Source organism: Phyllobates terribilis, unplaced genomic scaffold, assembly GCF_046119375.1.
Source record: "Phyllobates terribilis strain yellow unplaced genomic scaffold, ASM4611937v1 Scaffold_8__6_contigs__length_399053987, whole genome shotgun sequence".
Taxonomy (NCBI): Eukaryota; Metazoa; Chordata; class Amphibia; order Anura; family Dendrobatidae; genus Phyllobates; species Phyllobates terribilis.
Window position 1 is genome coordinate 171,906,485 of NW_027362768.1, and position 13,261 is coordinate 171,919,745.

A 13,261-nucleotide genomic window follows, 5' to 3' on the forward strand; every position below is an offset into this window, starting at 1 on the left:
CAGTTTGCATGTATGTAGGCAAATATACATTTCTACTGTATGAAAGGCAAACAAGACATGAAATACTTTGACATGCACTTTTATTGCAATGTAAAAAAAAAAAAAAAAAAAAAAAAAATCTAAATTTTTCCAAATCTTTTAAAAAACTTTCTTAAATAGAACACGTGGAATTGTCCTCTGAAATGGAAAAACAAAACAAAAAACATAGAAAAATTATAACTTTATTACAAAGGTTAAACTCAAAAGAGTTCAAAAATTCTCTTATTTACAGACCATGATGGGTTTTTTCCAGGAACCCAAAATAAGGACATAAATAACTTACAAAGAGCTTGAAGCTGTCACGAACTGACACACTGTCAGCGTTATATAATATATAAAAAAAAAACATCTATGTACACATTTATATATATAATATAGAATTGGGTCAAAGACTAGCACAAATTGTCATATATATATATATATTAAAAAAAAAAAGTGATCAGACAACTGCCCCCCTCCCCGCCCCCTCTGTTTGAGAATTACAGAAGTTGTAGTCCGTAATAGCAGGTTATCCTTAATACTGATCGATCATGAAAACTTAAAGGGTCCATGCAGGTCTCAATGTTATACACAGGCCTGGTGCTGTAGAATTGATCCTGCGCTCTGCCCTACCACCTCTTGCTCCAACGGAAGGCCGGGCAGACCCCCCTCGCGCACGCGTGTTCAACAGTCAGATCACGGACGCCTATTTTTGTATTCTCCTCCAATCAGGAGTTTCAACCTGAAATTGCTTCATCTCCTCTCTCCGTACGCTCTTTCCTGGCTTTTCCTGCCGCTCTGTCCGCTCAGAATGTCTGCAGCTGCTGCGTTAACATGAGCTGGCAGCCGCTGTTGACGTGATTCATCACTTTCTGTTTCAGCTGGGCGACCTGCTCCCGGAGCATGTTGGCAGTGGACGCCAATTCAGAGTTCTGAGACTTTAAGTTTTTGACTTTGTCTTCCAGCCTGGCGATGCGTTCCAGCTTCCTCTTCCTGCACTTGGAGGCTGCGATCCGGTTTCTCATACGCTTCCGCTCGGCTTTTATCCTCTCCTGAGACTCCATGTCGATGGGGGAGAGAGGGGGGGTTTCGCCAGGCATTTCGGGCACAGTCTGGGGCTCTTCTTTCAGAGCCTGCAGCCTCGGATGTTGGACGGGGATGGGCGGGCTGCTGTGATGCTGAGAGGAGAAGCCCATGGCGTTGCTGTTGAAGGCAGGGGGCGTGCTGATGGTAGTGGGGTTGAAGTTATTCAGGTTGGCATAGACAGGGGGTTCGTTGTGCAAGGTGTTACTGTATCCATTGCTACCCGCTATGGAGGAGACAGGGGTCAGTCCAGTACTGGCAGGGGCTTGGGGGGCAGAGGTGACATTGGGCAAGTGGTTTTGGTTATGAAGTTCTGCCAGTGCCCTAACAAACCCCTCCGCAAATCCTTCCTGTTCATCTGTGACATTTTTAGGGCAGAGGAACTGGGTAGGAGTCGGGGTGGTAGTGATCATCCCATTGCTGGACTGAATGATGAGCCTCTCCAGTTCCGGGGAGGCCAGCTTGAGGAGACCAACGTCTGGCGAGGTGAGGAGGTCCGCCGCCTTGTTCCTTAGGTGAGGTTTGATGGCGATGGACGGGTCAGACAGGTTCAGAGTCATGCTCTGCTTCAGCACCTTGGGGTTGTATCCGTAGCCAGGTGGCTCGGGCTGACTGAAGGCAGCGCTCAGTGCATCGTCATAAAAAGTAGGTTCCATCCTCGCAGTCATACACACCGGAACCGAACTGCTGGGAGAAACGCGTGGTGCAGCAGTCACTGGGGTCTAGAAATGCGTCCTGCAAAAAGAGCAAAGCATACAGGTTATTAGTGGGATGTCCTCGAGAACAAACCCGAACAATAGAGAAGTATCATCAGTGATTATAAGGGGGGCTATATGCTGCACTGCATCCCTAGAACAAGCTGCCCGTATAGATCCTGATCCCCTAGAACAAGCTGCCCGTATAGATCCTGATCCCCTAGAACAAGCTGCCCGTATAGATCCTGATCCCCTAGAACAAGCTGCCCATATAGATCCCGATCCCCTAGAACAAGCTGCCCATATAGATCCCGATCCCCTATAACAAGCTGCCCATATAGATCCCGATCCCCTATAACAAGCTGCCCGTATAGATCCTGATCCCCGATAACAAGCTGTTCGTATAGATCCTGATCCTCTATATCTTCTACATAACCTCTATAAATCTCCAGCAGTTATAGAGCTGCTCTTCACTTCTAGACTTACATCACCGATATATAACAATTATATAATGTGCACCCCAAAAGTTCTGTATTGCACCCCTAAAACTATTTCTTCACTCTTACAACACTCCCATATAAACTCTCCAGCACTTATAGGGTGGCTCTATTACTTCTAGATTATTATTTACTATTATGCTTTTATCTGCACTAAACCCTCTAATACATCCTGCATCTTTTACATTTGCTCTGAACCCTAAAATATCCTAATAAATGTCTTTACTGAACCCCAAAACTCTTTCCATACCCCAATAACACATCCCCATAACGATCTCCACCATATAGAGGTGCTCGTTACGTCCAGATCTACTTTACGCCCTGCAGTAACCTTTTTGCACCCCATAATTTCTGCTAAACTTCTGCATTGCACCCGTAAATGACCGTCTGTGCCCCTACCCCACACCCTGCCAGTTATGGGGCCGTCCCATCATTTCTATGATAGTTTACAGACTTTTTCTAGCCCACTAGCTCCCTCTTACCGCCCCCCTATAACTTTTGGTCTTCTGCCTGCACCCCGGGCTCAGCGCCCTGCCCTCACCCCCGTCCTGGCCCAGACCCGGGCGCTTCTCCCCCTCAGCAGAACTTCTGGAGACTTCTTGGAAGTTCGGAGTCTCGGAAAGTTCTGTGAGTTGTCCCCCTGGTCGGGGCCGCCGTCCCCCGCACCCCTGTCCCGTCAGTGAGCAGAGTCCCCGCTCTTACTTGCAGGCAGGCTGCCGCTGGCCGTGTCCCGGGCTGAGCTGCTCTCTCACACTCTGAGCCCGGGCAGCGTGCAGCTAACTCTTATCTGCGGGCAGTCACCCACTAAAAATAGACATGATGTCACCCCGGCGGCCTGCCATTGGCTGAGGCGTAGAATGGGCGTGGCTAAGGGTGCAAATGAACCCTGGTCGCTATGGTGACCGCCCTAGAAGATTCTAACTCTCGCAGAGGATGACGGGATGAGGTAATGCTGGTCACCCGCCGCGGTGCATTGTGGGCTGACGTCGTGCAGTCGGAGGTGTCGCTCTCCGGGACGCGGTTTGATGTTTGTTCCCGCCACCTGCCTTGATGTGACTGGCCGCTCCAGACACCGAGGGCGCAGCCGCTGCAGAACCTCCTGACAGTGACTGCGGACCTTACCGTCTTCAGTGACTGAGCAGCGAGGCGGTCAGGGCAGGTGCAAACTTTCAGGAGTTAGTCTTGGACTTTTACCTCAACAGACTGACAACGCAGAATGCATCTGCTGCAGAACCTCCTGTGTGAGTGACAGCTCCCGCCCATAGTCCGAACTGTGCACCTGTATCTGACTGGAGCCGCGCAAGAGCTTCTGCAGCAGCTTCACCCGAACTCGCGTGAGACCGCAGTGGGGCAGGAGAATATTGGGAGTTGTAGTTCAGTTTACTGTCCGATGGGACATATGTCGGATATAGGGGTCCGTGCCCCCCCCCTCCTCCCCCGTGGATATATTGTTTCCCTGCCCCCACCCCTTTGGATATAGGGGTCCCTTCCCCCACCCTCTGTATAAAGGAATCCCGCCCCCCCCCCAAAGAAAATAGGGATCTCTGATCTCTGCCCCACCCCCCAGGATATAGTTGTCTCTGCCCCCCTCCCTGGGTATAGGGGTCTCTGCCCCCCCCCCCAGGATACAAGGGTCTCTTGCTCCCCCTGGACATGGGGGTTTCTGCCCCCTTGGACATAGTGGTCTCTGCCCCCCTTCCTGGGTATAGGGGTCTCTGCCCCCCTTCCTGGGTATAGGGGTCTCTGCCCCCCCCCCCCCAGGTTACAAGGGTCTCTTGCTCCCCCTGGATATGGGGGTCTCTGCCCCCTTTGACATAGTGGTCTCTGCCTCCTTCCCTGGATATAGGGTCTCTGCCCCCCCCCCCCCCCCCCCCCAGGATACAAGGGTCTCTTGCTCCCCCTGGATATGGGGGTCTCTGCCCCCCCCCCCCCCAGGATATAGGTGTCTCTGCCCCCTTGGACATAGTGGTCTCTGCTCCCCCTGGATACAGGGGTCTCTCGCTCCCCCTGGATATGGGAGTCTCTGCCCCCCAGGATATAGGGGTCTCTGCCCCCTTGGACATAGTGGTCTCTGCCTCCTTCCCTGGATATAGGGTCTCTGCCCGCCCCAGGATACAGGGGTCTCTCGCTCCCCCTGGATGTGGGAGTCTCTGCCCCCCCAGGATATAGGGGTCTCTGCTCCCCTGGGTATGGGGGGTCCCTGATAACAGTAGATTTTCTTCCTTAGACTTGGTATAATGCCTCTGGAGATGATGCCGGGCTCCTGCACAGTCAGATGGGGCGTCCTGACTTCTCTTCTGACTTCTCATCCTAGGATTGTGGGCTCGGAGCAGGAAACACTGAAGAGGAGGCGCAGATCAGGATACCAGTGATCCAGCGCTGTGGGAGGACACACAAGGAGAATATGGAGGGGTGGGCACAGCCAGCAAGTGACAACAGGGTGACTGGTGGAGGATCGTGGTGAGGATGGTGCCAGGATCCCTGCAATGGACAGAATAATGTGAAGACCTACAGGCTGTGGATGTCTGAGCATGCTGGGACTTGTAGTATTCCATCAGCTGCAGAGCCACAGGCACAGACCTAGAGGGTGACCACATAGGGTTAAACCATTCCCTGCAGTGACACTAAGGGTTAAGTTACAGAGAGGAAACCCCTCTGTGCTCTCTGCTGCTTTCTGCAGAAACTCAGAAGTGGAAAACAAAGAAAGTTTCAGGAATGGAAGAATCTCCTGACACATTGTAAGGAAGATGAGGAAGAAAGTTGTATCGATACAATGTAACATTTCTGACATTGTGGATATGCTGTGACTTGTAGTCCCACACCAGCCAGAGCTGATCACTAATGTTTCCATAACTTCTGCTTATTTCTGTAGAGAATGACTATTATTTTCATGGGGGTCCAAGCAGCCAGACCCCCACTGATCAGACTTCTGTGAAACCCCCTTCCTTGACAGGTAATCTGGAACAGGTGCATTTATAGGGGCATGCTGTGACTTGTGGTCCAACAATAGCTGTCGATGGCTTCTTGTTATATTCCGCCTATGTAGATTCTTTCATTACATTTATCTTAGCGCGGTACAGTGCATTATTGCCCCTTCATGCTGTATATCCCATCCGGCTCTTTTGCTCCTTAAGGAGTTAAGTAATGGGCGGGACCTCCGGAGATTATATTACAGGGGTGTGGACCGCCAGGCTGTGACTGACAGGTATTGTGCCCAGTCCTGTGAGACAGGCACATAATGACCATATATTGTGTGTGGGTCGCAGCAGCTCCTCTCATCTGGGGGCCCCATCAAGGGCTTGTCAGGTCTTCTTTAAGTCCAGCAAGGAATTAACCCATTGCTGGATAGGGTTAAACTGGAATAGCATGAACAGCATCTGCGAGTTGCAGGAGAGATTAGGAGTGGATCCTAGTTTAGGAAAGGTTTTCCGGGAATGGGATTAGCTCTGGGAATTCTCAGGATCTTGACCAGAAACTACAACTCTCAGTATGTCCTGGCGGGTTTCGCTCTGGGTCTTGAACGGTAGCATGAGAGCACATTTGAAAGGAGTCCGGCATGATGGGTCCGTAGTCCCCAATCTGTTGTGAAAACTACAACTCTTAACATATCCTAACAGCCAGATGCTAGATTGCTGGGGGAAGTAGTTTCACGACGACTGGACAGTCACAAGTTGGGGACCAGCGCTATACGGCGAGGGCAGACGTCTTGGCCAATCAGAAGCACAGAGGGGGCCCTATTGACACCGTAGGGCCACGTTCACACAATAGAAGTGGCAGCAAGGTTAAATGCATTTCCAAAAATTTAAGAGGAGATTTTATTTTAGAGAAGGATGTAACATATCACAAAGGGAACTGATACAAATTCCAGAAAATCCAATAATCCGGTACTTGATGGATTAATCGGTGCTTTCCAGAAGATGCAATAATCCGGTACTTGATGGATTAATCTGTATTTTCCAGAAAATGCAATAATCCGGTACTTGATGGATTAATCGGTACATTCTTGAAAATCCAATAATCCGGTACTTGATGAATTAATCATCCCTTTCCAGAAAATGCAATAATCCGGTACTTGATGGATTAATCGTCCCTTTCCAGAAAATGCAATAATCCGGTACTTTAATCGTTACTTTCATAGATTGTAGCTTGCGAGCAGCAGGGCCCTCACTCCTCTTCGCATATGTTGAATGCCATGTTACAATGTAATGTCTTTATTGTCTGTACGTGTCCCCTGTGTAATGTAAAGTGCTGCAGAATATGTTGGCGCTATAGAAATAAAATGTTTTTTTATAATACTATTACTTGGATTGTCTTTATTTTGATAGTTAGCCATTCGCCTGCTGTGTGCCAGGACTGGGTCATCGGGGGCCGTGATTGGAGTTTGTTTTTTTTTTTAAACATTTTCCGAATCAGTCGATGTAACAGGTTTTCCGATTTCTGTGCACCGAGGTTTAATAGTCCGAGAAGCAGCACGAGCCCATAGACGACGTCATACCGATCATTCATCACTGTCAGGCGAGGCTGCTCCACAAACAGCCTCTATAACACATCAGACCTTATCACGTGGAGGCGCTGAACTTTGGATTCTGGTGGCACTGACATTTCTAGATGAGAAGGGGGCCCTTGTTAAGACCTCTGTCCAGTGTGCTACACACTGTCTACCACATGGCGGCGCCACCTAGTGATAGGGAATCTTGATCCCTACGAAAATCATAGGTTAGAGCCAGGTTTCCGTACACTTTTCAGCTCAAATAGTTTTCGGGAAGATTTCGGTATGGGCATTTTTCTGTTTGTGGTTGTTGATAGATTAGCACTTATAAAAGCCTTTTGAAACTTCTATCCATGACTTCTAAAAATTCTTTGACTCCCACAATAAACTTTTTAGACACTTTTGCTGAGAAAACTGCTTATAGGACAATTCCCAGTATAATTCTCATGGTTAATGATGGGTTGATTTCTTATGCCAGTTTTTTTTTATTGGCCTTAAATAGGAAACCTGCTGGTTAAAGCAATTCCCCCATAAGAATAGAAGGGGAGGTAGTTGGGAGTTATAGTCTGGCAGCCCATGAGTTAATCTCTGCTATAGTAAAACTGCTTGACATCTCCAAGGGTCTATTTGCTGGTGTAACCCCACTTAATGAAATGTCAGCAAGCCACGCCACCCCCACGCTTGACATTTGGGTCACCCACCAGCTCTGTTACTGAAAGAATGGACAGCAAAGAAGCCAGCGTGCGGGAGGAAGGACCGAAGTGCAGCGGAAGCTGGGGGAGTAGTGGAGGAGGAGGATAAAGGTTGGAGTTTAGCTTCAAGAAGCAACAAACAAGTGATTCAGACAGTGTCCAAACCCGGGGAAGCTCCTTATCTGTGGCCAGAGAGTCATAGAAATTTTTTTTTTTTAAGAATTTACGCAGGAATTTAAGGGCCAGAAAAATAAACATCCCCAGTTTATATACAGCGATTAGACAAAACTTTAAAATCACTGATGGGAGATGTGAATAACTGTATCTGATGACAATGGCGGCTGTAAGGGCCCGGAGATATCGGGCAGCGAGTGAGCACTCCACTCTTGAAGTTGATGCACTGTAAACAGAAAAATGGGCAACGATGCGGGTTTGTTTTTTTCCCGGCATACGGCGCGTTTTGTGGGTTCTTTTTACCTGGACACGGCAGATCTTGTGGGGGGAGTGGGGCTGCAGCCAGAAAATGGGGGGTTTTGTTACGTTTTTTTTTTTTTTTTGCTGGCACACAGCTCGTCTTGTAGCGTTTTTTATGTTAGCAAACGGTGGGTCTTGTGGGTCTGGTTTTTTTGGGATGTTCCCAATGTATGGTGGGTCTTGTGGGGTGTTCCCGGCGTATGGTGGGTCTTGTGGGGGTGTTCCCGGCGTATGGTGGGTCTTGTGGGGGTGTTTTCGGCGTACGGTGGGTCTTGTGGGGTGTTTCCGGCGTACGGTGGGTCTTGTGGGGGTGTTTCCGGCGTATGGTGGGTCTTGTGGGGGTGTTCCCGGCGTATGGTGGGTCGTGTGTGGGTGTTCCTGGCGTACGGCGGGTCTTGTGTGGGTGTTCCTGGTGTACGGCGGGTCTTGTGGGGGTGTTCCCGGAGTATAGTGGGTCTTGTGGGGTGTTCATTCAATTGCATTTTCACCTTGAAAAAGGTGTCAGTCCGGTGCCGAAACGCGTTGGTTGATAAAAACCTTCATTTTATACCAATGAGGATTCTTCATTCCTGTAAGCGCAGCCCAGGTATCGTGATCTCTCCACCCAAGTGAAATGATACAGGGGAGGCCTCAATTATTTTTTTACAAGAATAGGAAACGATCAGTATTGGGATGTCGGGGGGGGGGGACTGCTGCACAGCTTCTCTGGTTTGTGAATGTCAAGGCTGCCTCTATATAAAGTGATTTTTAAGAGGAGACATTGAAAAAATGCTTTGATGGTTTAAATCCGCAAGAAAAGAATAAGCGGTGGGTGCATGAGATTTTAGAAATCTCATTCACTTTGCTGGTACTATAAAGTGCAGCGTTTTTTTTTCACCCTTGAAAAAACGCGGCAAAAACACATTATGTGAACAAGCCTTTGAAGGCCGTCTTTTTTTAATCATATGAGACTCGAACATCATAAAATATCACATAGTCGGTGGGGGCTGTGTTACAGATTTTGCATTGTGCCCTTTTAAGTTGTGCTATTGCATGGAATCATACAGCAATGGGCTTGGTCTCGGTAATCGTCCCCCTCGGTGTCAGCCATCTGGATCTCTGGGAACTTGAGTAGTTACGGGAACTGTTATATACATAGAAGTATGCACCGTTCACACTCTGATAGTGATGAATGAGCCGCAGCTTTCAGCAGCATTAAATATATACAGCACGCGGTATTCCTCGCAGCGGCGGTACAGACTGGAACGCTGACGACGGGACACTGATCTCAGCTCAGGGAGATTCTCGTAATACAACTGATTCATAAGCACAGAACGAAGTCCTTGCAAGTCACGTAACGCACGCACCGAAGCGTCACACCCTGGAAAGACGGAACCTAATTTATCAAAAATTGGGGAGAGATAGGAAACCATTGTTCTTGCTCTATTGATTTATTATAGAACAAAAGAAAATAGATCTGGGTAACTGAAATCCTTTAAAACAATTACAAAGCCTCAAAGTACAATTCTGACGTTGTCTCTCTCGGTGCGGACGACCTACCAGGAATACCCAGAGCTTTGTACTTGCCATATATTACCAGTAGGGCACTCAGGCCCCTAAGATAATTACAATTATTGATTGTCTGCCATGTTGGTAAGTGGCTGCTCTTTATCAGAAGTGATTCGACTCTTGCTCGGTGCTTACGGCAGATCGTTCCGCTGCTGCTTTGTGTTGTCGGACGGCTGCTCAATGCTGGGAAATGTTATCGCGGCTGCTCACTTCTGCACAATGTCTGATGGACGTATTGTTACGGATGTGTATGTACGGTGCAAAGGAGCATGGCTAGGCTGTTACGGCATCGCAGCATCTGTATCATCTCGCAATGCCTCCTATAAAGGTGTATTCGAGTCCAGCAATGATTATACATCATTCAAAACTCAAATAAAAGCAAAGCCACAATAATAGAAATTAGAATTCCCCCAAAATTTACAGCAAAAAAATAGAGCAGCAATGTTTACCTGCCCTGGTTTCTGAACTAATGCACTAACAGGATGCAGCAAACCCAAATAATAAAGATGGCGGCAACACAGGTGCAAAATACTGATGAGACAACCACTCTCAACCTGCCAGTTCATGGAGGGGGTGATTGCTTAGTATTAGGATTGCATACAAAAAAAAGCTTGTATAGGGCGCTGGTCACACATACAGTGCCTACAAGTAGTATTCAACCCCCTGCAGATTTAGCTGGTTTGATAAGATGCAAATAAGTTAGAGCCTTCAAACTGCAAACGAGAGTAGGTTTTATGAACAGAAGCATAAATCTTACAAACCAAAAAGTTATGTTGCTCAGTTGAATTTTATTAAATTTTAAACATAAAAGTGTGGGTCAATTATTATACAACCCCTATGTTTAATATTTTGTGGAATAACCCTTGTTTGCAATTACAGCTAATAATCGTCTTTTATAAGACCTGATCAGGCCGGCACAGGTCTGTGGAGTTATCTTGGCCCACTCCTCCATGCAGATCTTCTCCAAGTTATCTAGGTTCTTTGGGTGTCTCATGTGGACTTTATTCTTGAGCTCCTTCCACAAGTTTTCAATTGGGTTAAGGTCAGGAGACTGACTAGGCCACTCCAACACCTTGACTTTTTCCCTATTGAACCAGGCCTTGGTTTTCTTGGCTGTGTGCTTTGGGTCGTTGTCTTTTTGGAAGATGAAATTACAACCCATCTTAAGATCCTTGATGGAGGAGCGGAGGTTCTTGGCCAAAATCTCCAGGTAGGCCGTGCTATCCATCTTCCCATGGATGCGGACCAGATGGCCAGGCCCCTTGGCAGAGAAACAGCCCCACAGCATGATGCTGCCACCACCATGCTTGACTGTAGGGATGGTATTCTTGGGGTCGTATGCAGTGCCATCCAGTCTCCAAACGTCACGTGTGTGGTTGGCACCAAAGATCTCGATCTTGGTCTCATCAGACCATAGAACCTTGAACCAGTCTGTCTCAGAGTCCTCCAAGTGATCATGAGCAAACTGTAGACGAGCCTTGACATGACGCTTTGAAAGTAAAGGTACCTTACGGGCTCGTCTGGAACGGAGACCATTGCGGTGGAGTACGTTACTTATGGTATTGACTGAAACCAATGTCCCCACTGCCATGAGATCTTCTTGGAGCTCCTTCCTTGATGTCCTTGGGTTAGCCTTGACTCTTCGGACAAGCCTGGCCTCGGCACGGGAGGACACTTTCAAAGGCTGTCCAGGCCGTGGAAGGCTAACAGTAGTTCCATAAGCCTTCCACTTACTGATGATGCTCCCAACAGTGGAGACAGGTAGGCCCAACTCCTTGGAAAGGGTTTTGTACCCCTTGCCAGCCTTGTGACCCTCCACGATCTTGTCTCTGATGGCCTTGGAATGCTCCTTTTGTCTTTCCCATGTTGACCATGTCTGAGTGCTGTTCACAAGTTTGGGAAGGGTCTTAAATAGTCAGAAAAGGCTGGCAAAAGAGATCTTTAATCCACACATGTGAAGCTCATTATTCTTGGTGCCTGAACTACTTCTTAATACTTTAGGGGGACCAAACAGAATTCTTGAGGTTTGAGGGGTTGAATAATAAATGACACTCTGAATTAACTTTTTACGTTTAAAAAAAAAAAAAAAATTTGCTGCCGTGCATTTCCCACTTCCAGGCTGATCTACAGTACAAATGTCACAATGCCAAGTTAATTCCGCATGTGTCAACCAGCTAAATCTGCAGGGGGTTGAATACTACTTGTAGGCACTGTATAATTTATAAGGTATTGGTCAATATTTTGGCTAAGATATGCAAGCTCGCAACCCCCGTTAAGGGTCCTCACTCATGCAAGTACCTACGCTAAAATAAAAGCAAAGCCATAATAGTGTATATATATGTTTTGCACATTATTTCTATACGCTATTGATGGCTGCACGTTCCAAGTCACCCAGAAAGAAAATTGCTCTTTGCAGCGACTCTCCCTAATGACTGATAGAAAGGAGGCTTTCAGGCTCAGAACTCCTTGTTGTAGCGTCATTATGTCTCAGTAGTCCAGCCCTTCTGGTCTCCCTGATAACCATGAATCTTTTTGAACTAGGATCAATTTGCGTGGGTTTCCTCCCATACTACAAATACATACTGATAAGGAATCTAGATTATGAACCCCACTGGGGACAGTGATGATAAAGTGTGTAAAGCGCTGGAATATGATGGCACTATATAAGTAAAATCACAATAAATATTCCTTAATAGTCTTCGGACAGCCTGGGTGGCTCATTGGTTTGCACTAAGGTCCCGGGGAGTTTGTATCTTCTTTCCGTGTTTTCATACGTTTTCCTCAGCGGTAGTTCTACTGACTTCTTCTGAATTTTGTCTGAGATGGGGATTTAGATCGCGGATAGGGACTGATGTCAGTAACTAATGATTTACGAGTTTCTGTACAGCGCTGTGGAATATGTCGCCGCTACGTAACCAAACAAATATGGCCATATTCAATACGATGAGAAGTGTAACAGCAGCTTCACATAATTATAAGAGTGGTTGTCTGCGGCAGTGGTCATTTTTTTCATTCCCTGGCAGCCGGTATAATCATATAGAAGACTTGGCATAAAACAACCCTGGAAGTAATAGTAGCCGAGTGCAAAATGAATTGGATAATGATTAATGTTTTGGGGGTTTTTTGCTACATTTTTGCAGAATAGACTGAAAGCTGATATAAAGTTTCCTCCTTACCTTCCTTGTAATTACACAGCTAGTGCAAAAGACCCGCAGATGGCGGCCACAGATGCAACATTCCTTAAAGACATTTTCTGGTTTCATGTAAGATTTCGTAGCATCTGGATGTAAGCAACAATATTCCCATTCACTGACAGCAAACTTATCCTGAAAGTGGAGGGGTGTAGACACAAAAAGTTGCAGAACTTTTCATTAAACAGTGATTTAACTTTATGGACTATGTCCTTTTTAAAGGGGTATTCCTGTCTTCCATGTCAGCCACATAGGCCATGAATGATAGGGCGGTGGGGTGTGTCCACTGGGTCCGCCACCATTCTGTCATTTCCACAGAGACTAAATGGAGCAGCATTGTGCAAGTCCATCATTAATATTAATACTACTTTGCAGATGTTTTACCGTTGAGTGGGGGAGAGGTTTGAGTAGCAATTAAAGGGATTTTCACTGATCAGCAAATTTTTGGCTAAAGGCAGTAGATACCTTTAAAAAAAAGTGAAATAACCATTATTTATTTGCCTAATATATCCCTCGCTGCTGTAGCACAGTTTCTCCATTGCTGCCTGCCGGAGCCATGGCCGCATGTTTTCTC

At 47.1% G+C, this 13,261-nt stretch overlaps 1 protein-coding gene across 1 annotated transcript; it reads right to left on the bottom strand.

Moving 5' to 3' along the window:
• Positions 1-205: 205 nt before the first annotated feature.
• On the bottom strand, positions 206-3,122 carry JUN (Jun proto-oncogene, AP-1 transcription factor subunit). Its single transcript, XM_073643733.1, has 2 exons — positions 2,996-3,122; positions 206-1,836 (listed from the first exon to the last, which is right to left on the bottom strand). The coding sequence occupies exon 2, from the start codon at positions 1,767-1,769 to the stop codon at positions 825-827; it is 945 nt and encodes a 314-aa protein (XP_073499834.1). The 5' UTR covers positions 1,770-1,836; positions 2,996-3,122; the 3' UTR covers positions 206-824.
• Positions 3,123-13,261: the final 10,139 nt, after the last annotated feature.